This window comes from Sus scrofa, chromosome 3 (genome assembly GCF_000003025.6).
Source record: "Sus scrofa isolate TJ Tabasco breed Duroc chromosome 3, Sscrofa11.1, whole genome shotgun sequence".
In the NCBI taxonomy this organism is placed as follows: domain Eukaryota; kingdom Metazoa; phylum Chordata; class Mammalia; order Artiodactyla; family Suidae; genus Sus; species Sus scrofa.
In genome coordinates, this window is record NC_010445.4 from 109,177,951 (window position 1) to 109,201,432 (window position 23,482).

The 23,482-nt window shown below is 41.8% G+C and overlaps 1 protein-coding gene and 1 pseudogene across 5 annotated transcripts; one reads left to right on the forward strand and one right to left on the reverse strand.

The window, feature by feature from the left end:
• Positions 143–18,693, reverse strand: YPEL5 (yippee like 5). 5 transcript variants are annotated; one of them, XM_003354872.4, is made up of 4 exons: positions 18,572–18,681; positions 5,330–5,418; positions 4,061–4,225; positions 143–2,036 (listed from the first exon to the last, which is right to left on the reverse strand). In XM_003354872.4, the coding sequence occupies exons 3-4, from the start codon at positions 4,199–4,201 to the stop codon at positions 1,812–1,814; spliced, it is 366 nt and encodes a 121-aa protein (XP_003354920.1). In that variant the 5' UTR covers positions 4,202–4,225; positions 5,330–5,418; positions 18,572–18,681; the 3' UTR covers positions 143–1,811. The 5 variants fall into 5 exon arrangements, with proteins under 5 accessions (XP_003354920.1, XP_020943323.1, XP_005662706.1 ...); XM_021087664.1 differs by having other exon boundaries at positions 4,870–5,418; XM_005662649.2 differs by lacking the exon at positions 18,572–18,681 and adding an exon at positions 10,224–10,372.
• LOC100621247 lies at positions 21,279–23,171 on the forward strand (annotated as a pseudogene).

A 23,482-nucleotide genomic window follows, 5' to 3' on the forward strand; every position in this document is an offset into this window, starting at 1 on the left:
AAATAAGTTAGAATGTCGCCTTATCACTGGCAACTGAAAAATGCTACAGCTACTCAAAGGTATGATGTGTGTATTCATAGATAAAAACTAAGATGATTACTAGACAAAGATCAGTGGAAAATAAGCAGCAGTTTTGCACCAATGCAAGACAAAATATACTTTATTGTGACAGCAAATGCACATAGTGCTATAAGTAAGGCATGCTACTAGGAATCTGCATATAATCAAAGGCCAGGATGGAAATCAATGTTGTTTCTTAATGAAGATTTAGTCCACGGTGAATGAAAGAGAAGAATTTGTGTCCATGTATCTCAAATGCAATATTATACACCTACCAAATCAGAGACCTATGCCTCTAACCAAGGGCTCAAAGGCAAATAAGAGAAACTTAATCCTAACTGTACTCAGAAGTCACTTCTAATATAAATGACAGAAAGACTTTCCTAATTAATTTGAGGCAAATTTCATCTCTAGACAAAGGCCTAGAAGTTGAGCAAACATCCATTCATTAGGTAGTTAGCCAATTTTAATGCCATTTATTCCACCAAAAACAAATACTAGAATATCTAGAAATAGTTTGGATAAAGAAACATTTATATTTTAATACTTCACAATGTTGTAAATTTTGGGTTAAAATAACCCCCTGAGTCAAATTTGATCCCATTCCACTTGAAGGGACCAAGTACAGTTTTGATTTCAACAGCTGAACTTCTGAGGGAAGATCTGAGAAAATAACGCTAGGAGATCTAGTGCTTTTGATGTAATAGGCTCTACAGACTTGTCAAAATCAATGCAAAACTGAGAAGGATAGGCTGAAATGCTTTGCAAAGCAGTATTTTTAGATAGGCTGCTTCATTTCCCTCCCTTTAAAACAGATGCAGATGAAATGCTTTCTGCATGAATGCACACTGACATTCTGTTAACTGGTTTCTAAATGCAATACTGTGGATTTAAACAGTATGCTTTAAACAAAGTAGTATCTCATACAAAGTCAACTTAGCTTAAGAGATGAAAAGAAAAACTACTATGCAAATAACTAATCAAATATTCTGCTCTTTTAAAAGGTGATTTTAAAAGCAACACAGGACCAAAAACATCCAACTATTACTTTATTTATATTACTATGCTTAAGTTACATGGAAAAGACAACCAAGCAGTTCTGCCCCATATCAGGAAAAGTTTCCAATCAACACCAATTATGTGGTGACAAATAACTAGGAATGGTGACATCTTTGGGTCAAGACTGACAAGGAAGAATGGGCTCTGATGCTACGGTTCATCTCCAACAAGAATATGGCACAATGGCCAGCACAAGCCATACTAACACTGAACCTTTAGCGCTGGTCACAAATTCGGATCTCTTCTCTGAAGCTAGCAAATCAAGTGAAATAATTGGGTTTTTTTAAAAAAAAGTTTTAAAATGAAGCCCAAATAAATTTAAAAACCATGCTCCTGACACATTTTCCTTTCAAAATTTACATAAAACACTTTTTCATTCTAATAGCCCAGATTTTTTTCCTCACATAGCCCACCATATCGCTGCAGATAAACTATTCTGCCTCAAGATGTAAACATAGGGGAAAAATAATTAACGGCAACTGCATAATAATCTCTCTACACACTGCTGTTGGATGGAGAATAGAAAATTTAAAAAAAAAAGAAAGAAAGAAAGAAAGGTTCCATCATAGATTCTCACAACCTCGTTCCGCAGTTCATGAATCCGACTCTGATGCTAAGGTGACAGTGTATGTAAGTAGATTTTTGTTTTCAGTGAAGGAGACCTGGGAAAAGATGTATTTATCTTTTTTTCTTCAAGAGTTATCAGATGGTACATGCTCCTCAAAGCCCTCACTTTCTCGAACTAGAGCTCGTTCCAGGATCACACGGCCTTCCTTATAACGCTGGCTGTCTTCAGTGGCAAACTCATAGATCCATCCCAGTTTGCTATTGCAGTTTTTGCAGCTCACATCTCGAACCATGTGGCGGCCAGTGAGCATGACACGGTCTTGAACTTCACTGTACTGCAGGTTAACTACCTAAGAAACACGTGAAAATAAAATTGCAAAAGCATGTAGTTATTTGCCAAAAATGGCACACAATATATTGGTTGATGCAAGAACAGCAACTTCAGAAAAGCAAACAGCAGTTATTTCTTTTGTCAAATCTACAATATACTTTCCAAGGGCTATTTTTTACAAACTGCCAGGACAGGTCAACATCTGTACTGGACTGGACATCTAATTCAATCACGTATTATCATTCTAGTTTAAGTCACACTGTTTATAAACAGTAGCTAAATCTGAGTTGTAGCAAAGAGTCCTTAACTTAGAATCATAAAATGTAGGTCTGAGTCTAACTGCTATCATTCACCACTCAATGATAAGTTCAAATAACACCAAAGTAAAGAACCTAGGACATAATAGGTATTCCATAAAAAGAAGTTTGCCAAATTTGTTTCTGAATTAACATTTTATCTAAAAACAGACTGGGGTGGACTGCAATACAGTTATCAAGGGGTTCAAAAAAATCTGTGAAGAATTTCCAATGTTTTGTTTTTTTTTTTTTTTTTTTTTTTTTGTCTGTTTGCCTTTTCTAGAGCCGATGCCGCGGCATAGGGAGGTTCCCAGGCTAGGGGTCTAATCGGAGCTGTAGCTGCCGGCCTACACCAGAGCCACAGCAATGTGGGATCTAAGCCGTGTCTGCAACCTACACCGCAGCTCACGGCAATGCCGGATCCTTAACCCACTGAGCAAGGCCAGGGATCGAACCCGCAACCTCACGGTTCCTAGTTGGATTCGTTAACCACTGAGCCACGATGGGAACTCCTCCAATGATTCTTAATACCTAATGAGCCTCTATACTTTACTTTTCTGTAAAGAGCCAGATAGTAAATATTTTCGACTTTGAGAGCTATATGATTTTTGTTATAGCTATTTAGCTCTGCTGTTGTAGCACGAAAGCAGCCATAGACAATACCTAGACGAATAACCATGATTGTGCTTCATTAAATTTCATTTACAAAAACAGACATCTGGCCTGCCACAGTATACCAACACCTACTCTATACCTAAATAAAGACCAAGGCGGGGAGTTCCTGTCAGGGCTCAGCAGAAACAAATCTGACTAGCATGTATGAGGATGCAGGCTTGATCCCTGGCCTTGCTTAGTGGGTTAAGGATCCAGCATTGCTGTGAGCTGTGGCGTAGGTTGCAGACGCAGCTGGGATCTGGTGTTGTTGTGGTGTAGGCCAGCAGCTACAGCTCCACTCCACCCCTAGCCTGGGAACCTCCATATGCTGTGGGTTCAGTCCGAAAAAGAACAACAACAACAACAAAGACCAAGGAGTATACACTAGCAATTCTTGGATAGAAAAATTTGTCTCTAAGTGAAACAGAGAGGTGTCCACTGGGGAGGTTTAGTTGAACTACTAAGAACAGTACCTTGAACTAGTTCTGTTCCTTACCTAAAATATTTGGCAATTCAACTTTGCTAGCATATATTAGACTCCAGGAGAAAGAATCAAATCAACAAATTTCAAGGCAAGCCAGATATTAGAGAAGGAAGCACACTATACATTCACCTGTAAATCAGGAAATGCTCTTCTTGTTGGCAAACCTATCAGCCAAATCGTAATCAGGATGACTGATAAGCATAAATTAGAGCAAGGGAAGTTGGTTAGATGATCCTTATTCACTTGCATGTCAAGCTATGAGAGCTTATTGCAGCTATCTCCCTATAAGGATCAATCAGTGATAAGGGGTTGTCCCCTTCAACAGTCTGTGAAGTTGCTATCAAATTCTTACACTGACTGCCTTCTGAGGTAATGGAGACCACCCTTCTTATTCTAAGATAATCTTTTTACTTTCACGGCTAAAAATCACATTCTAGTAATGCCTTCCTGAGGTCCCATCAGGCGAACTAGTGGGCACTCATTCCTGTAGACTTCATCTCCCATTCTGACTTGTCCTAGCATCTCCATGCTCTGAGGGGTATTCTAGTTCTGCTGTCAAATATATCCACTGAACTTACTTAGAAAATGCAACTGGTTTTCCCCACCGACCTTGTTAAAAAGAAATGCTCTGCCAGTGGCGCCTGTGAACCGAGTGGAGATGAGCTCTGAGCGGTTGGTCAGGATCGTATCGCAGTTTGCACAGGAAAACAGACGGGTACCACCGATGTGATCAAGGAAAATCCTGCCCATTTTTATAGCTGAAGTTCTAAAAACCTAGGAGCAAATGGAAAAGGACAAGAAATGCGTTATGATTTTTAAAAAAAATTTGTTAGCATCTACTTGGTTGTGTCATGGAGAACATTTATATATGTGCGATCTCTTTGTAGTACTTCATATGTGAAATAACTGACTCTGAACAAAAGGATCCAAAGTTAACACAACAAACAAACAAATAATAACCAAGCTAAGAATATCTTAGAAGCAATGAGTCAAAGAAGTAAACATGCTTAGGCAAGGCCAAGGAATGCTATCACTTCTCTTTTGATTAGTATGAAAAAAACAGACAAAGGAGTTCCCTTGGCTCAACAGGTTAAGGATCCAGCATTGTCGCTGGTGTGGCTCAAGTCTCTGCTGTGCCATGGGTTCGATCCCTAGCCCAGGAACTTCCACAAGCCATGGGCACAGCCAAATAAAGGGAAAAACAAAACAAAACTGGAAGACAGTGGAATTTCAAACTGAATGATAAGCAAAGGCAGAGAGGTGAGAGAAAAAGTTCAGCACAAGTGTTAAGTACACATTCGAGTATATGTAATTTGAGAAAAGACTTGTGGGGCAAGAATAGGATGATTAAGAATAGAAAAAAAGGGCAATCAGAAAACAAGAAGAGGACTTCCTGTTGTGGCGAAGCGGAAACGAACCTGACTAGTATCCATGAGGAGGTGGGTTCAATCCCTGGCCTTGCTCAGTGGGTTAAGGATTCGGCATTGCTGTGAGCTGTGGTATAGCTTGAATCCCAAGTCGCTGTGGCTGTGGTGTAGGCCGGCAGCTGCAGCTCTGATTCCACCCCTAGTCTGAGAATATGCATATGCCACAGGTGCGCCACCCCCACTCCCCAAAAAACCCTAGAAGAGGGTAGTCTGGTTGAGAGCATGGGGTGTCTGGTTCTCTGGTCATCGGGTGCATCAACAACCATCTAGGGGCGATGGCACTTACATTAGTAAGTTTGTGCAGCATTGTACTAGGTACTTTACTTATTTCAAAATTATCATGACAACTCTGAGGTTATCACTCCTATTTCATAGATTATCTAAGATTACAGACTGGTCAAAGGTTACAGAGCTTTCAAGTATAGAAAATCATGATTAGAATAGTGCTCACCCAAGTCAAAGCCAAATTTTTTCCATTACTCTACACTGTGTCCTCTAAGAGGGTACGGTACACAAGATGTTTCTAAGCCTGGCATAAGGCTAGGAAAATAAGAACAGAGAAGGGAAAGATGAGCCATTATTATACAACTTACTATCTTTAAGAAAGCCTCCTGATTCAATAAATCACAGAAGTGCTAAAATATTGATGGGGGGGAAGCTCTGAATCTGATTTCTGTAACAAGGATAATCACACTTCAATATTTAAAAAGTTAGGAGAGGGAGTTCCCGTCATGGCTCAGTGGAAATGAATCTGACTAGTATCCATGACGACGTAGGTTCGATCCCTGGACTTGCTTAGTAGGTTAAGGATCCAGCATTGCCTTGTGCTGTGGTATAGGTCACAGACGTGGCTCGGATCCTGTGTTAATATGGCTGTGGCATAGGCCAGCGGTTACAGCTGTTTCCACCCCTAGCCTGGGAACCTCCATATTCTATGGGTGCAGCCCTAAAAAGACAAAAAATAAAGAATAAAAGAGACATACTTAAAAATAACTAAATATAGAGTTAGGAGAGGCATTCCTGCTGTGGTGCAATGGGATCAGCAGCATTTCTGCAGCATCAGGATGTATGCAGATTCAATCCCCAGCCTGGCCCAGTGGGTTAAAGGATCCAGCACTGCTGTAGCTGCAGCTGCAGCATAGGTCACAACTGTGGCTCAGGTCCGATCCCTGACCCAGGAACTCCATAAGCCATGGGGCAGCCAAAAGAAGAGAAAAAGAAAAAAAGTTAGGGGAGTTAATGTAAATCCTTGAATTCACTGCAATTAATCCCCAAAACAGTATTACTTTTTAAACAAAGATCTAGATATAGTAAAGAATACACTATAGTTTTCATTGAGAAAAGAATTTATTCCTGGGTGTAGTGATAATCTTTGTTTTAAATATTTAATATATCTCTAAAATGGTATACAGAGCTAATATAGCTACCACTATGGGGAAAAAATATCTAGAACCCATATGTAAAGAATCCACTGTCATCTTAAGCTTGGGGAAATTCCATTACAAATTAAAAATAAAAGTCCATTCCTTCTTATACCTGTCAATTTCCTTAGCCATTAGGCAGTTCTACTGTTATTAGAAATGTCATTATCACAGAGATAATTATGACTCCCATTAAGCATTATGATATGGGAGTTCCCATCATGGCTCAGTGGAAACGAATCTGACTAGCATCCATGAGGATGCAGGTTTGATCCCTGGCCTTGCTCAGTGGGTTAAGGATCTGGTGTTGCCGTGAGCTTAGATCTGGCATGGCTGTGGCTGTGGTGTAGGACAGTGGTTACAACTCCAGTTTAACCCCTAGCCTGGGAACCTCTATATGCTGCAGATGAGGCCCTAAAAAGACAAAAAAAAAAAAACCCAAAAAACAAAAAACAAACCATTATGATCTGGAAGTTTAATAAAGAATGAATAAGAAATAGTGAATACAATTACAATTTGTAACTGGTAAAAGGAAAATCAGGGAATTCCTCATGGTGCAGTGGAAATGAATCTGACTAGTAATCATAAGGATATAGGTTCGATACCTGGCCTCACTCAGTGGGTTAAGGATCCGGCATTGCTATGAGCTGTGGTGTAGGTCACAGGTGTGGCCTGGATCTGGCATTGCCATGGCTGTGGTGTAGGCCAGTGCCTAAGCTCCGATTTGACCCCTAGTCTGGGAACTTCCATATGCCAAGGGTGCAGCCTTAAAACAACAAAATATTAAAAAAAAAATAAATAAATAAAAGGAAAATCATGCACTAACAGGAGTTGAATAAACCCTGGGTAAAATAACAAGACTTAAGAAATGACATTTAGCATTCCTTTTTAAAATTTTATTTTTTTGTCTTTTTGGGGCTGCACCTGTGGCATATGAAAGTTCCCAGGCTAGGGGTCAAATCAGAGCGGCAGCTGCTGGCCTATACCACAGCCACAGCAACACCAGATCCAACGCGCATCTGTGACCTACACCACAGCTCACAGTAACACCGGATCCTTAACACACTGAGTGACACCAGGGATAGAATTCACGTCCTCATGGATCTGGTTAGTTAGGTTCATTAACCACTGAGCCACGACAGGAACTCCTGACATTTAGCTTTCTGATTATATTTCTGCAAAATGACAATTAAAGGTAGGACTTGCTGCCTACTGTTTCAGTCTTTAGGATACCATTACTTTTCTCAGGTGCTTAAGAACACAGTATTTGCTACACAAAGGTCAAAAGTTGCAAATTGGAGGCCTATGGGCTAAATTCATTTGGTGATAGGGAGATATAGCAGCAAACAAAACAACCCTTCCCTCACAAAGCATTAGGTGAACATGTTTAGTTTGGCCTGCAGTTTTTATTTTAATAAAAAAAAAAGTTGAAAGGTGGAGGAAGGAGGAAGTAGGATAGACTAGGGGTTTGAGGTCAGTATATGCAAACTATTACATTTAGAATCTTAACAAGGTTCTATTGGACAGCACCCACAGCAGATGGAAGTTCCTGGGCCAGGGATCGAATCCGATCCAGAGCCAATGTCAGAGCAATTGACAACCCACTGTGCCACAGCAGGAACTCCCAGTTACATTTTTTAATATCAGTCATTTACAGGAAGAAATCGACAGCAAGGTTTTACAGTCTCACTTCTTATGACAGTCCTCAGAGTCTGTATTTCTCTAAAAACTAGTTTTTGTGTGGACATTTAGTCTCCAGCCTGAGCTTCTGTGAATTGTTACTTTAAAGCCAATTTTGAAGTTCCCATTGTGGCACAGTGGTTAACGAATCCGACTATGAACCATGAGGTTGCAGGTTCAATCCCTGGCCTTGCTCAGTGGGTTAAGGATCCAGCATTGCCATGAGCTGTGGTGTAGGTTGCAGATGCGGCTCGGACCCCATGTTGCTGTGGCTCTGGCGTAGGCCAGTGGCTACGGCTCTGATTAGACCCTTAGCCTGGGAACCTCCATATGCCACAGGAAGCGGCCCTAGAAGCTTCAAACTTTTAAATACAATATTCATGTTGTAATTTATTTCAAATATAATGAAGGAATAACTACATGTTTTTGAATTGACTAGAGCAGACACAATGCTACTGAGGAAAATGTTCTCAATTTCAAAATGAACTCTCCCTATACCTTCTGCCTACATTATTCCATCTTTGGTTCAAAATTACTATATGGCTGTAACCATTTGCTACTGGATACAGGCCAATTCTTATTTCTAAATAGGGTAAATAGATTTAACATGCTTTCTCTTCTCTGCTTCAAATTCAGACTATTTTTAACTTTTACCCAACTATTTTTTACTGGATTCAGTTACATGATTCATTACCAAGACCAAAAATGTCTGTATTGAATCACTATTCCTAGCTGTGGTTGCCATTTATAGAGTTCTATATATGTATATAAAACTGTAAAATGTAGTTCTTTCTGCCAAAAGAGATAAGACAGAATACCACAGAATCTAGCAGAATCACTTGCCGTGGAAGGTCTCTGGGATGGAGAAAAACTTTTGCAGGCCATTAGCTTTCAGGTGTTAGGCCTCTTCACAGGGCAAGGGAGCACACACAACCCAGCACTAACTTCCACCATGCAAACTCAGGAGGCTGACATCAATCAGAATGCCACTTTATTATGGAAGGGGAAGGTCATTAAAAAGCTAACACCTAACACGTGAATCAGGCTTCTCTAGACCTGGATGATATATTGAACTCTGCCTTTAACTTAATAATTACACTCTATGGGACACTGCATTTGGTACTTTACATACCACATTTAATCTTAACAATTTCTTTTTCCTTTTAGGGCCACACCTGCAGCTTATGGAAGTTCCCACACTAGGGGTCAAACTGGAGCCACAGCCACAGCCGATCCAAGCCATATCTGCAACCTATGCTGCAGCTTGCTGCAACGCCGGATCCTTAACCCACTGAGTGAGGCCAGGGATCAAATCTGCATCCTTACAGAGACAACATCAGGTTCTTTTTTTTTTTTTTTTGTCTTTTTTTTGCTATTTCTTGGGCCGCTCCCACGGCATATGGAGGTTCCCAGGCTAGGGGTCTAATCGGAGCTGTAGCCACCAGCCTATGCCAGAGCCACAGCAACGCAGGATTCGAGCCGCGTCTGCAACTTACACCACAGCTCACAGCAACGCCGGATCGTTAACCCACTGAGCAAGGGCAGGGATCGAACCCGGAACCTCATGGTTCCTAGTCAAATTCGTTAACCACTGCGCCACGACGGGAACTCCAACATCAGGTTCTTAACCCACCAAGCCACAATAGAATTTCTTGGCAATTTTTAAAGTAGGTATGTATTATTCCACTTTTGTATAGGAAAAAAATAAAGGCTGTGACTTAATGAAACTGTCCAAACTGGGATCAGAACTAATCCTGTTTCAGTTCTTTTCACTTCACTTACTCTCCAGGGCAGAAGAGACTGGGTGATTCAGTCTTTCTCCCTCAGAATTATCATGGACCTCTCCTGCCTCCAGGCTGAGCCTCCAACGTTGGATCCTTAACCCACTGCACCACAGTGGGGAACTTTAGGTTATTAAATCCTTAAAAGATTGAAATAGAGAGTTCTTACTCTGGTGCAGTGGGTTAGGGATCCAAATGCAGAGGCTTCAGTTGCTGCAAAAGTGCAGGTTTAGAACCCTGGCGCAGTGCAGTGGTTAAATGATCCACGCTACTGCAGCTATGGCATGCGTCACACAGCTGCAGCTTGGATTTGATCCCTGGCCCAGGAACTTCCGTATGCCAGTGAATAGGCCATAAAAAAAAAAAAAAAAAAGAAAAGAAAAGAAAATTTGAGGAGTTCCCACTGTGGCGCAGCAGAAATGAATCAGACTAGGAACATGAGGTTGTGGGTTCGAGCACTCACCTTTGCTCAGTGGATTAAGGATCCAGTGTTGCTGTGAGCTGTGGTATTGGTCGCAGACATGGCTCAGATCTGGCGTTGCCGTAGCTGTGGTACAGGGCAACAGCTACAGCTCCAACTGGACCCCTAGCCTGGGAACCTCCATGTGTTGTTTGCCCTAAAAGCCAAAAAAAAAAAAAAAAAAAAAAAAACTAAATAGGAAAAGTATCAAATTTGGTTACTTAACTAGAAGCCTAATATCAGTTTGTTTGAAATTATTGAAAACAGTGAGTCAGTTTGAAAATTTAAGCAAAATTCATAGATAATATGTTGATCATATTTTAGTAACTATTTTCAATTTCCTTCCTCTTCAATAAATAGCACATTTAGCTACCTAGAATTTTCAAATTCTATTTAGTAAGAGACTCTGGTGAAGCAACATTTTAGGACCTTTATCTTTTTTTTATAGATTTAAAAATTAGAGATTATAGAATCTCTAAGAGGAAAAAAAAAGGTTTTTCTCTTTCAGAAATTCATGAAAGACAGTCTCTAAGAAGGTATTATTTTTCAAAATTAAGACATGATGAACTATATAATTTCCTAGTTTCAGTCCAAGTCAATGAAACAATTTTATAAAAAAAGGCTTTTCATTTTTGAGATTTAATTTAGAGCAATGTGAGGTTCACAGCAAAATAAGGTAGAGATTTTCCACACTCCCTGCCCCCACCGATGCATACCCTGTCTAGTTATCAACAACCCTCACCAGAGTGGTACATTTGTTACAACTAATGAACCTATAATGAATGACACATCATCACCACCCAAAGTCCACAGTTTCTTAGGGCTCGCTCTCAGTGTTGTACATTCTGTGTGTTTGGATAAATGTATAATAACATATATCCATCATTACGTTATCACAACATTTTCACTGCTCTAAAAATTCTCTGTGCTCTGCCTATTCATCCACATCCCCCCAACCAACCCAGTCTTTTTACTGTCTCTGTAGTTTTGCCTTTTCCAGAATGTCATATAGTTGGAATTATACAGTATGTAGCCTTTTCAGATTGGCTTCTTTTTCTTACTAAAATACATTTAAGGTTCTACCATGCCTTTTCACGGCTTGATAGCTCATTTCTTTTCAGTGTTGAATAATATTCCACTGTCTGGATGTACCAATTTATCCATTTCCCTAGTGAAGGATGTTGTGGTTACTTCAAGGTTTTGGCAGTTATGACTAGAACTGATATAAACATCCTCAGGCAGTTTTTCATATGGACATAAGTTTTCAATTCCTTTGAGTAAATATCAAGGAGTGTCACTTATGGATTACACAGTATGTTTAATTTTTTAAAAAACCACCACACTGTCTTCCACAGTGGCTGTTCCATTTTGCATTCCCACTAGCAATGAATGGGTGTGCCTATGCTCTACATCTTCACCAGCATTTGGTACTATCAGTACTCTGGATTTTGGCCATTCTAATAGGTGTGTAGTGGCATCTCACTGTTTTAATTTGCATTTCCCTGATGACATATGATTTGGAGCATCCCTTCATATGATATTTGCCATCTGTATATCTTCTTTGGTGAAGCATCTGTTTAAGATTTCTGGCCCACTTTTTAACTGGGTTGTTTTTTCATTGCTGAGTTTTAAGAGTCCTCTGTATATTTTGGATATCAGTCTTCTATCAGCTATGCCTTTTGCAAATATTTTCTCCAAGTCTACGGCTTGTCTTTTCATTCTCTTGACAGTGTCTTTCTCAGAGCACACATTTCCAATTTCAATTAAGTCCAGCTTATCAATTATTTCTTTCATGGGTCATGCCTTTGGTGTTGTATTTAAAAAGTCATTGCTAGGAGTTCTCATTGTGACTCATCGGTAACAAACCTGACTAGTATCCATGAGGACGAGTTTTTTTGTTTGTTTGTTTGTGTTTTTTTTGGCTTTTTGCTATTTCTTGGGCTGCTCCCGAGGCATATGGAGGTTCCCAGGCTAGGGGTCCAATCGGAGTTGCAGTCACCGGCCTACACCAGAGCCACAGCAACGCGGGATCCGAGCCATGTCTGCAACCTACACCACAGCTCGAGGCAACGCCGGATTGTTAACCCACTGAGCAAGGGCAGGGACCAAACCCGCAACCTCATGGTTCCTAGTCGGATTCGTTAACCACTGTGCCACGACGGGAACTCGAGGACGAGGTTTTGAGGCCTGGCCTCCTTCAGTGGTTTAAAGGATCCAGCATTGCCATGAACCATGGTGTAGGTCACAGACACAGATTGGATTCCAAGTTGTTGTGGCTCCAGCTCTGACTCGACCCCTAGCCTAGGAACTTCCATATGCCACAGGTACGGCCCTAAAAAGACAACAAATAGTCATTGCTATACTTGAGGTCATCTAGGTTTTCTCCTGTATTATCATCTATGAGTTTCGCAGTTTTGTATTTTACATTTAAGTATATGATTGATTGAGTTTATTTTTTTGAGTAGGGGTGTAAGGTCTGTGTCTAGATTCATTTCTTTGCATTCCAGCACCATTTATTGAAAATTATCTTCGCTCCGCTGTATTGTCTTTGGTCCCCTGTTAAAGATCAGGTGACCAGATTCATGTGAGTCTATTTCTGGGTTCTCTATCCCAATCCACTGATCTTTCACCGATACAATATCACCTTGATTACTATTGCTATATACTAAGTCTTAAAGTACGGTAGTGTCAGTCTGCTGATTTTATTTTTCTCCTTCAATATTGTGTTGGCTATTCTGGGTCTTTCACCTCTCTGTAGAAACTTCAGAATTAATTTGTTGATATTTACAAAGTAAATTTTTTGAATTTTCATTCGAATCACATTGGATCTACAGAACAAGTTGAGAAGAACGGTTATCTTGACAACACTGAGTCTTCCTATCCACGAACATGGAATCTCTCTCCATTTATTTAGTTCTTGATTTCATGCATCAGAGTTTATATTTTTCCTCATATAGATCTTGTACACACTGTTATATTTATACCTAAGTATTTCATTTGGGGGGGATGTTTATGTAAATCATTTGTGTTAATTTCAAATTCCACTTGTACACTGCTAGTACTGATTTATACATACACACAAACACATACGGTATCTTGTTTATTAGTCTAGCTCACTGCTAATTATTTTTAAAAGTAAGGGTTAGCATAATAACGTCTATGGGCAAAATTCAGTTCACCACTTATTTCTGTATGGTCCACAAGCTAAGAATGGTTTTTATGCTTTTAAATGATTAGGAAAAGAACACTGAAAGAATATTTTCTAACACATGACAATTATATGAAATTCAAATTTCAGTGTCCAAATATAAAGTTTTACTGGGACACAGCCACACTCATTTGTTTATACTTGATTGCTCTCTCACTACAAAGGCATAGTTTGAATAGTTGTGACTGAAAACTTATGGCTCACAAAGTTCACAATATTTACTATCTGGCCCTAGATAGAAAGTGTGCTGACCCCTGCTTAAAAACTTAGACAGCAAAAGAACTTTTCATTTAGAAAGTGGATGGGGAGTTCCTGTCGTGGCGCAGTGGTTAACGAATCCGACTAGGAACCATGAGGTTGCAGGTTCGGTCCCTGCCCTTGCTCAGTGGGTTAACGATCCGGCGTTGCTGTGAGCTGTGGTGTAGGTTGCAGACGCGGCTCGGATCCCGTGTTGCTGTGGCTCTGGCGCAGGCCAGTGGCTACAGCTCCGATTGGACCCCTAGCCTGGGAACCTCCATATGCCATGGGGGCGGCCCAAAGAAATTGCAAAAAGACAAAAAAAAAAAAAAAAAAAAAAGTGGATGGTCTTTCTACTTAGAAAAAAAGTAAACTTGGCTGGCATTTGGGTTTAAGGATCAATAGGAGTACCTCACATAATCAATTTAATCCCACTCCCCTTTTTGTCATGGATTTTCTAAAGTCCTCGACTTTCTATAGTAGGTTTAGCATGCTGAAGATCAAAAACACAAAGATTAGAAAAAACAGTATACCCAGCTGTTGCCTCCTTCTCCCCATCCCCAGAATTTAAAAAATGTAGCCCAAATACTTGAACTCTGGGTTCAAGTCTCAGCTCTGCCACTTAAAAGTGTAAACTTTGGGTAAGGTATCCTCACCTCAGCTTCTCCATCTCTAAAACAGTGATAACAGTACTCATCTCTGAGTTGTGAAAATTATATGGAGACAACACATTTTGAGAAAAGTGCCTGGCGCACAAGAAATGCTAAATAAAGGTAAATTTAGTAAAATAAGATTATCTTCTTCAACATTCCCCACTGGAACTTGCCCTTCCTGTTACTGAAATAAGCAAGCCTCAGAAAGGATATGAAATAAATAATAATAATTAACTGGCTTCATCTCCTGTTAGTCACCTAAGTGACCAGGTGACAGGAATTATAAGCAGGAGAAAAGTCAGAAACTTTTTGAAGCATCTCAAATTCTGAGTATCATAATTCTAGGTCTTAAAATAGGTCCTTGCCCTCTCTGTAATTAATAATCCAGTTCGGATTCAACCTCAGCCAAGTAGAATTCACAGAAGAATCACACTTCCCAGCCCTAAAAATTCCATAGAGGCATCACTAAGAACTCTCTGGTGGAAAAACACCCAGTTCACAGATAGACTTTTCCTTTATAAAATAATTATGAATTATTTCCTCTGGGCATTTCCAGACCACAGAACACATGCTCCACCCAACTCTATCATCTAGCATTGGACAGGTAAGAGGGGCTCTTCCACTGCACTAGGAGGTGGTGGGCAGATACAAGGAACAAAAACTCTCTCCCAAAGAGAACTGAGTATGCAGGAGCCTAGTGCAGAAAGGGTTAAAGAAATTTGCCCTTCTAGGGGACTATGTTTTACAGTGGTTTGGCTAAGATGAAACATGAAGAAGCAGGCTTGTATATCTCGTTTTCAGTCTCTTTCCTCTCCAAAACAAAAAGAAGGAATAAAACCCAAAGGACTTTTAACAGTGCTGAGTTGATTACTATAATTAACATTTAATGCTACTGTAATCTCATCAACTATTTCGTATCTTTTGTGACTAGGTTCTAGCAAAAATCTACAAAAGAAAATGATAAATTGAGTTTGAGACATAAAACCAATTTTCCAATTTTTGTACAAAATATTCACCTAGCCAAGGTTTCAGTGACCCAAACAAGCTGTGCTTTCCTTTTGTTCTCTTGCAATACCTGACCAGTTTACTTTGCTGTTTCAAATGTTCTGGTTGTAAAACCAGGTTTTCATTTGACAGTAATGTTTATATTTTTGTTTTTGTCCCCCAAATAATGTCTCTGTTGTTGTTAAACATTTTCCAAGTTCACTATGTTTCTATAATACTTACTGTTTAGTCATCACTAGAAAATAAGACTAGTCATGTAACTCAGTGAGTCAGCTAAACAATCTGAGTTGGTAATGTCCCCAAAACAGCTTTTGGCAAGACAAATTCAAGATCTCTTTGTTGTGATGCAATGCACCATGAGTCAAAAAAGCCTCTAATTGGATGGACTGGAATATAATTTAACTGTCTGGTTTCCTGATTCAGGTGTCAAGTAGCCAAGTTTAATGTCACAGGTAAGGTTCAGTTCCTACACTTCCCAGCATTACTACACAGGATTACCAGAGAAACTGATATTGGTTTATATGGCCATTGAGGCACTATGAAGCCTAAAATGATACTCTGGGCAGGATTATACTTAGGAGGAATATCTTCACTTCTCAATATTTAGGAGCTGCTTCCATGGAGTCCTTTTTTTTTTTTTTTTGGAGGGCAGTGGCTAGTTTAAGCTCTTGTTTTTAGACTTAATTTTGGCCTATTTCCCTTCCTTTTTGTCCTTTCTCTTTCTCTCCTACCACTTATGTAGAGAAAAAGAAAACTAAGACAACTAAGTCTAGGGAAAAGTCCTCAATGATCCAACCAGTTATTTTAGAAGTAGCCACATGTAGGCGTTCCTGTTGTGGCTCAGTGGTTAAGGAATCCAACTAGGAACCATGAGGTTGCAGGTTTGACCCCTGGCCTTGCTCAGTGGGTTAAGGATCTGGCATTGCGGTGAGCTGTGGTATAGGTTGCAGATGCGGCTCGGATCCAGAGTTGCTGTGGCTCTGGTGTAGGCCAGCGGCTACAGCTCTGATTTGACCCCTAGCCTGGGAACCTCCATATGCCTCAGGAGCGGCCCAATAAACGGCAAAAAGACAAAAAAAAAAAAAAAAAAAAAAAAAAAAAAAAAGAAAGAAAAGAAATAGCCACATGTATTTCACTAGCCATTTTAGAAAAGTGGATAAAATCCAATTTGTCTCCCTGTATAAAGTTAAATAATTTACTTAGCATATTTCTTCAACACGTTCTCCTACAGATAAGACAGCTGCCAGAGATCAACTTGAAGGGGGAAAAAAAAGAAAAAGGCCAACCAGTAGACCCCTCTTGAGCACTGAGCTGGAAGAGAATGTGATAAAAGTAGCTTTCAGTCCTTTCCAAGGAGCATGATATTTTACCTGGTATTCCAGTACAAACCCAGAAAGAGAATGGAAAATATTTTGTGTGCCAAATTCCACAAGCTCCACCTTCTCACTGTTTGTAAAGGTTCCAGGACTTCCGCCCACCAGCCCCTGTCGGCCTAATAGCAACCCAAAGCTTCTTCATTTTCTAGGTCTAATCAATACCAATCCACTCTAGAATGCTTCCTACTTCACTTACTCATTTCTCACTGCCCCACTTCTGGATTCTTACAACACTCATTTGATAACTTACTCGTATTTAACACTGTAATGTTACCTAAATTTATTTGCCTATACCTGTTTACTAAAAACTGTAAGCTTCTAGAGAAGAGACAGTAAATTCTTTGCAATTTCCTTCTTATCTAACACAGCACAAGTATGCAATAAACTCAGAGGAAAAGACTCCACCAAGACACTTCACATCTGCCACAAATATGTACCCTGGACACACTTCACACATTTTGGTCCGTCTTTGTTGGGACACAGCTGCAATACTGTACGCGCGAAGTTAGCTAATATCCTATTACCCCTAGTTACTGCACTAGCGAGTCTAATTTTCCAAAAACACAAGGTTAGCTTGAGGTTACTTCAGGTTTTCCATCTGTCAAGGAGACCTGGAATAAAAATCCTCAGATTACTAACGGTACTCTGTAAACAGAAAAAGTTTAAAAATAAATGAGGTGTAAACCTTCCCAGACTCTCCCTGGAAGGCGAGATTAACAGCTCTTGAAATTAAACAGATCTTTGTAATATTTCAGTTTTCTAATTCCCTGTCCGGAATTTTCATTGTCCTACCTACCTACATAGGAGTGCAGAATAAAGGGGTGGCCAGAGCGGGCCTACCGCCCCACCAGCTAGGAAAGTAGGAAGGCGGCTCGCCGCGGAGCAGCAGGGGGCTGCGGTCTGCTGCGCGACCCCCGCCCCGGGGGCGCTCCGCCGCAGCCGCCCAGGCCCCGCCGCCCCGGCTGGCCCCAGCTGATTGCGGGCACGTGACGCCGCGGGCCAATCGGGAGGGGCCGGGGCCGAGCGCGGCGCGGTGCGGCCTCCTCCGGCACAACAAACACTGGCCGGAAACAGCTGAGCGGGCGGCCCCGAGGCCCCGGACGCCCGATTGCTGCCCAACAGTCGTGCCACGCCCTCCTTCAAGCGGGCGGGGGCCCCCTCCCTCTGCCCAGGGGTCTGCTGGGGTGCAGTGGGGCAGGTGGCGACATCCACCCTCCGCAAACAAAAGCCAACACCTCCCTTCGCCCGTAGCAAGTGCCAGCTGGCGGGGGATGTGGGCCTTTTGAAGGACGGGCGTAATCTCGGCCGCACATCTCGCAGTTGAGATCGGACTTCACTTCATAGCAGCAGACACGGGCCTCTCGGACGACAGTGGCGGCTGGGGGCCTGGGGCGCGTCCCCGACACTGCGGCGGGGACGCGGCCCGTGGGGGCGGGGCAGCCGAGGCGGCGGGGTCTGCGGCCCAACTGCCCGCGGAGGGGGCGCCGGAGGCCTGGGCTGCGACCGGGAGGGCCTCTGAGGCAGCGCCGGGGCGGGAGGACACGGGCGCTGAGCAGGGGGTCGCGGCTGTTGGGGTCACGCCAGTCGCCCTGGTTGCGCGGCGGGGGCGGGCCAACCGCGGCCGCCGCGCCTGGGCCTCACAAAGAGGAAACAGGCCAGCTCGTCAGCCCGCAGCCCAGCCACCCGCGCCAGCCCAGAGGGGCGGGGGTCGGCCGCGCTGGGACCCCGGGGGTGAAGGCAGCCAGGCAAGGATACTTCCTGCATGGGCCCCCCCCGCCTCGGGCCGATCCCTCAGTGCTTCCAAGCCGCCCACCCGGAGGAGGGTCTCGCCCCCACCCAGCCCAGAACCCAGCCCCCGACCGGTGCACTCACCCCGAGCTGCTGTGAGATCCGCCGGTACCTACGGCTCTTCGCTCCTCAGCTGAGATGAAGCCCCTCAGCCACCCGTCTCCAGGTTTGGTCAGGCCCTGGCCTTGGCCCCGCCTCTCCCTGGTAGGGCCTCACCGTCAATCACCAGTCGTAGCTCCGCCTCTCGAACAGTCGGCTCTCCTGGTTGGCCCAGAACGCCCTTCATTCCGAGGCCCCTCCCTTTCTATGGGCCCCGCCCCTTCTGGGTTTCACCCTCCCCCACTCACTCCCTGGTTTGCTTCTTGGCCCACCCCCCCCAGAAGGCGCAGATCCCTGGCTAACTCCCGGCAACTCGCTCCGCCCCTGACCCAACATCCTGGACTCGTACAGCCAATCAAATGGACTAACTCGGCCCCCTCTCTCGAGGTGGCCAATGTGGAGAGACCTAGGATCCACCCCCTTCCCAGCTGAGAGCACACAACACAGCATCCACGTGAGTCAGCTTCTTAAAGGCGACTGCTCAGCCTTTCTAATTGCAGCACCTGTGAGACAGCGTCACCAGGTGGTGTCTAGGGCCTAGTTTCCTGAGGCCCACTGATGAGAAATGAAAACCAACAGGCTGTTTTTGTAGGCAAGACAGGTGCCTAAAATGGACCCTGTAATTCATTTTTTTGAGATTGTTTACTATTGACCTGCCTTATAGTGGGCCACCTTTTATTTACAAACCTCAAACCCTTTGGGACTGGGCATATAGAATTCTTGAAGAAAGGATTTTATTTACAATTCCCTGAGTTCGTTCTTGATAGTGGAAGTCATTATCAAAAAGTTGAGAAAATTCGGAGTTCCCATTGTGGTGCAGTGGAAACGGACTAGAAACCATGAGGTTGCGGGTTCGATCCCTGGTCTCCTTCAGTGGGTTAAGGATCCGGCGTTGCTGGGAGCTGTGGTGGAGGTTGGCAGCTGTAGCTCTGATTGGACCCCTAGCCTGGGAACCTCCATATGCCGTGGATGCGGCCGAAAAAAAAAAAAAAAAAGGTAGAAAATTCAGTCTTTCTACAAGATTTTTCTTTGCCTCAGAGTCTGAGATTTGTTTGTTGAAAAGGGTAACTACTCCCTTAATCTTCATCAACACTTAAGATGGAAGGTTTTGTGTTTCATTAAATTAGAATTTCCCAGGTAATTACATTAATGGTCTTTCGATGACCTGCAGGATAAAGTAATGGTCGAGGATGCCTGTTTCTCCGGTAAAAAAGACTAATATTTGAGACTAATCTGCCAGGTGCTTAAAGCTATCTAGCAGGACAGAAGTTTTGAAGGCAAATCCTAACATTCGACTCCTCACCAAACCCAAACTATTTTCATTCAGTTCAGATAAAAACCTGAACATTAAAGGTAAAAGAACCTTTTTTTTTTCTTTTTTTTTTTTTGGTGTTTTTAGGGCTGTAGCCATGGCATTTGGAGATTCCCAGGCTAGGGGTCGAATTGGAGCTGTAGCTGCCAGCTTATACCACAGCCACAGCAACACCAGGTCCCAGAGTCTGCAACCTACACCATAGCTCACAGCAATGCCAGATCCTTAACCCACTGAGTGAGGCCAGGGATCAAACCTGCAACTTCATGGATCCTAGTCAGATTCCTTAACCGCTGAGCCACAAAGGGAATTCCCTGCTTTTCTATTTTTAAAGTTACTTTTTTTGCTCAATATGTTGTAGCCATCCTTCCATGTCAATATATCATTTATCTACAAATTTGCCTTTGTCTCCATAGTTTTTCATAGTAGGACTTCATCCTGTATAAAACATTATTTTTTCTACTGACAAATACATAGGTTGCATTCAATCTTTTCCTATTAATTTTTAAAAAAAAAACATGTGTTCATTGATAAAATATTGGTCAAGTATTTCTGAATGTAATCATTTGAAAAGGGCATACAGGAGTTCCTCCTGGTGCGACGGGATCGGCAGTGTCTTGGGAGCGCTGGGACACAGGTTCGATCCCTGGCCTGGCACAGTGGGTTAAGGATCCAGAGTTCCGCAGCAGCAGCTTAGGTCACAACTGTATCTCGGATCTGATCCCTGGCCTGGGAACTCCATATGCCACAGGTACATCCCTAAAAAAGCAAAAGCAAAAAATTTAAAAAAAAAAGAAAAGGGCATATAATGCCTAAACCCCAAGGAATGAGTTTTTCTCAAAGTGAGCACTTTAAATTCCAAGTAAAACAATGAGAAAGGTATTTATTATTTTAACAAATACATAGAAAGCACTTACTGTTCCAAGTGCTTTAAAATTAACTCACTTTTCGTAACAATTCAATGACCTAAGTAATGTTATCCACATCTTACAGACAAATAAACAGAGGCACGGTGATAAACTAACTTGCCCAAAGTCACAGTAGAGACATTGAATATAATATCTGTAAACTTGCTCAATATGTTATAGCTATCCTTCCATGTCAATATATCATTTATCTACAAATTTACCTTTGTTTCCATTAGAAAGATTAATCTAGATAATGTGGTTGTGCAGAGTTAGAATCCAAATATGAGGAAAGGAAGGCAGATAGTAATGAAACTGGAAAAGCAGGTTTAACTTCAACAGGAATGGCTATACAGAACTCATTGACTGTAGGTGAACTTAGAGGAGAGAATTTCCAAAGATAAACCAGAGGTTTTAATCCTAGGTTATTGGTGGGGGGATAATTTCTGCTAAGTATGGGGCGGTTAAGAAAATTGACTTGGGGTGAAAGATGATGGATCTGAACTGATGGTAGTATGCCCATCAGAAATAATTTATCATTGAAAATAGAACAAATATGGAAAAGAAAAGAGAAAGTTTGAGAGGCTATATGCTTCCATCTGACATGCAGACCCTGCCGGAGCCGCTGCCGCAATGGATGATGGGGAGGATCTGGTGTACCAGGTGAAGCTGGCCGAGCAGGCTGAGCCATATGAGAAAATGGTGGAATCAATGAAGAAAGTAGCAGGGATGGACGTGGAGTTGACAGCTGAAGAAAGAAACATCCTATCTGTTGCATATAAAAATGTGATTGGAGCTAGAAGAGCTTCCTGGAGAATAATCAGCAGCATTGAACAGAAAGAAGAAAACAAGGGAGAAGACAAACTAAAAATGATTTCAGAATATTGGCAAGTGGTTGACACTGAGCTAAAATTAATCTGTTGTGACATTCTGGATGTACTGGACAAACACCTCGTTCCAGCAGCTAACACTGGCGAGTCCAAGGCTTTCTATAATAAAATGAAAAGGGACTACCACAGGTATCTGGCTGAATTTGCCACAGCAAACAATAGGAAGGAGGCTGCAGAGAACAGCCTAGTGGCTTATAAAGCTGCTAGTGATATTGCAATGACAGAACTTCCACCAACACCTCCTATTCGCTGAGGTCTTGCTCTCAATTTTTCAGTATTCTACTATGAAATTCTTAATTCCCCTGGCCGTGCCTGCAGGTTTGCAAAAGCAGCTTTTGATGATGCAATTGCAGAACTGGATATGCTGAGTAGAAAAAGCTATAAGGACTCTACACTTATCTTGCAGTTGTCACATGATAATCTGACACTATGGACTTCAGACATGGAGGGTGATGGTGAAGAGCAGAATAAAGAAGCACTGAAGGATGTGGAAGATGACTGAAAATTGGTGAGACATAAAAGCCAAGAGAAACCAAGAGAAACCATCTCTGACCACCCCACACCTTCCCATTCTCACCCCTCTTGGAAATTCCCCCATTGTCACTGAGGACCACCAAATCTGACTTTTATTTTTGGTCTCAGAATTTAGGTTCCTGCCCTGTTGGTTTTTTTTTTTTTTTTAATAGTTTTCAAAAGTTCTTAAAGGCAAGACTGAATTTCTGTGGATTTTACTGATCCCAGCTTTTAGGTTCTTTAAGACACTAACAGGACTGAAGAGGCTTTTCCAGCATTACTGTATCGTCTCCTGCTAGATGTGGCAAGATCACCATAAGAAATGGAAATTACATTCGAAAGCCGTTAGACTTCTAGGTGATGCAAGCATCTAAGAAAAATGTTATTGACACTATAGAGATGTATGTGATATCATTTTTCCTTCTTCTAATTGTTTAAATTGAACTTTATACCAGGGTTTAAAATTAATTGGGTTTTAGCTTGAGGCAGTTAAAGATTCAATTGTTTAGAGTTTGTTGTAATGGTTTTGCTTGTAAAAAGTGTTTCAAACTCTGCTGAAATATTTCTGAAAAGCATGGTGTTGGTAACAGTTCAAGAACCCGTGGCTGCTCATTCTTGCCTATTTTTACTCTCCCTCTAAAGCAGGTTAGCATTGAAGGTGGTATGGAAAAGCCTGCATTTCTGTTCAATTCTTTGTTTCTTTTCCTTCCCTCTTCCCTGGGCCCTGCCTTTCCCCTCCTTCACTTGCTCAACCTCTTTTGTTCAGTATGTGTAACGTGAAGCTAATTTGTACTACTAGATATCTGACTGGAGACCAGATACAGAATCTGTATTGTTCTTACTGAAAATCAGCATGGATTAACATTAAACTTAAATAAAACAAATGTAAATAAAAAAAAAGAAAGTTGGAGAGAATTGATATTTTATCTTGTTTGAATTGTGTTATACCTATTGATTTAATTTGGAATAAATTGGCACTTTATAATACTGAGAATTTCCCACTAAGAACATGCTGTGTGTCTCCATTTGTTCAAGTGTTCTTTTATGTCTTCCAACAAAACTTCATGATTTAGCTGTCTTTCTTTAGGTGGTTCCTATATCTTCTTAGAGTTTTACTTGAGTATTATATATTTTCTGGGGATTTTATGGACTGCATTATACTCCCCCCATTCATAGGTTGAAGTCCTGACCCTCAGTATCTCAGAATGTGATAGGCCCTTTAAAGAGATGATTAAGTTAAAATGAAGTCGTTAGGGTGGGCCCTAGAATATCTGCT

Bases quoted from the DNA above. Each gene is read 5' to 3' on its own strand.
- YPEL5 (XM_021087664.1), bottom strand. The intron at 2,037-4,060 runs GTCGGTGGGGAA...CGTGTTTCTTAG, and splicing joins GAGCATTTCTTTTTAACAAG to GTAGTTAACCTGCAGTACAG.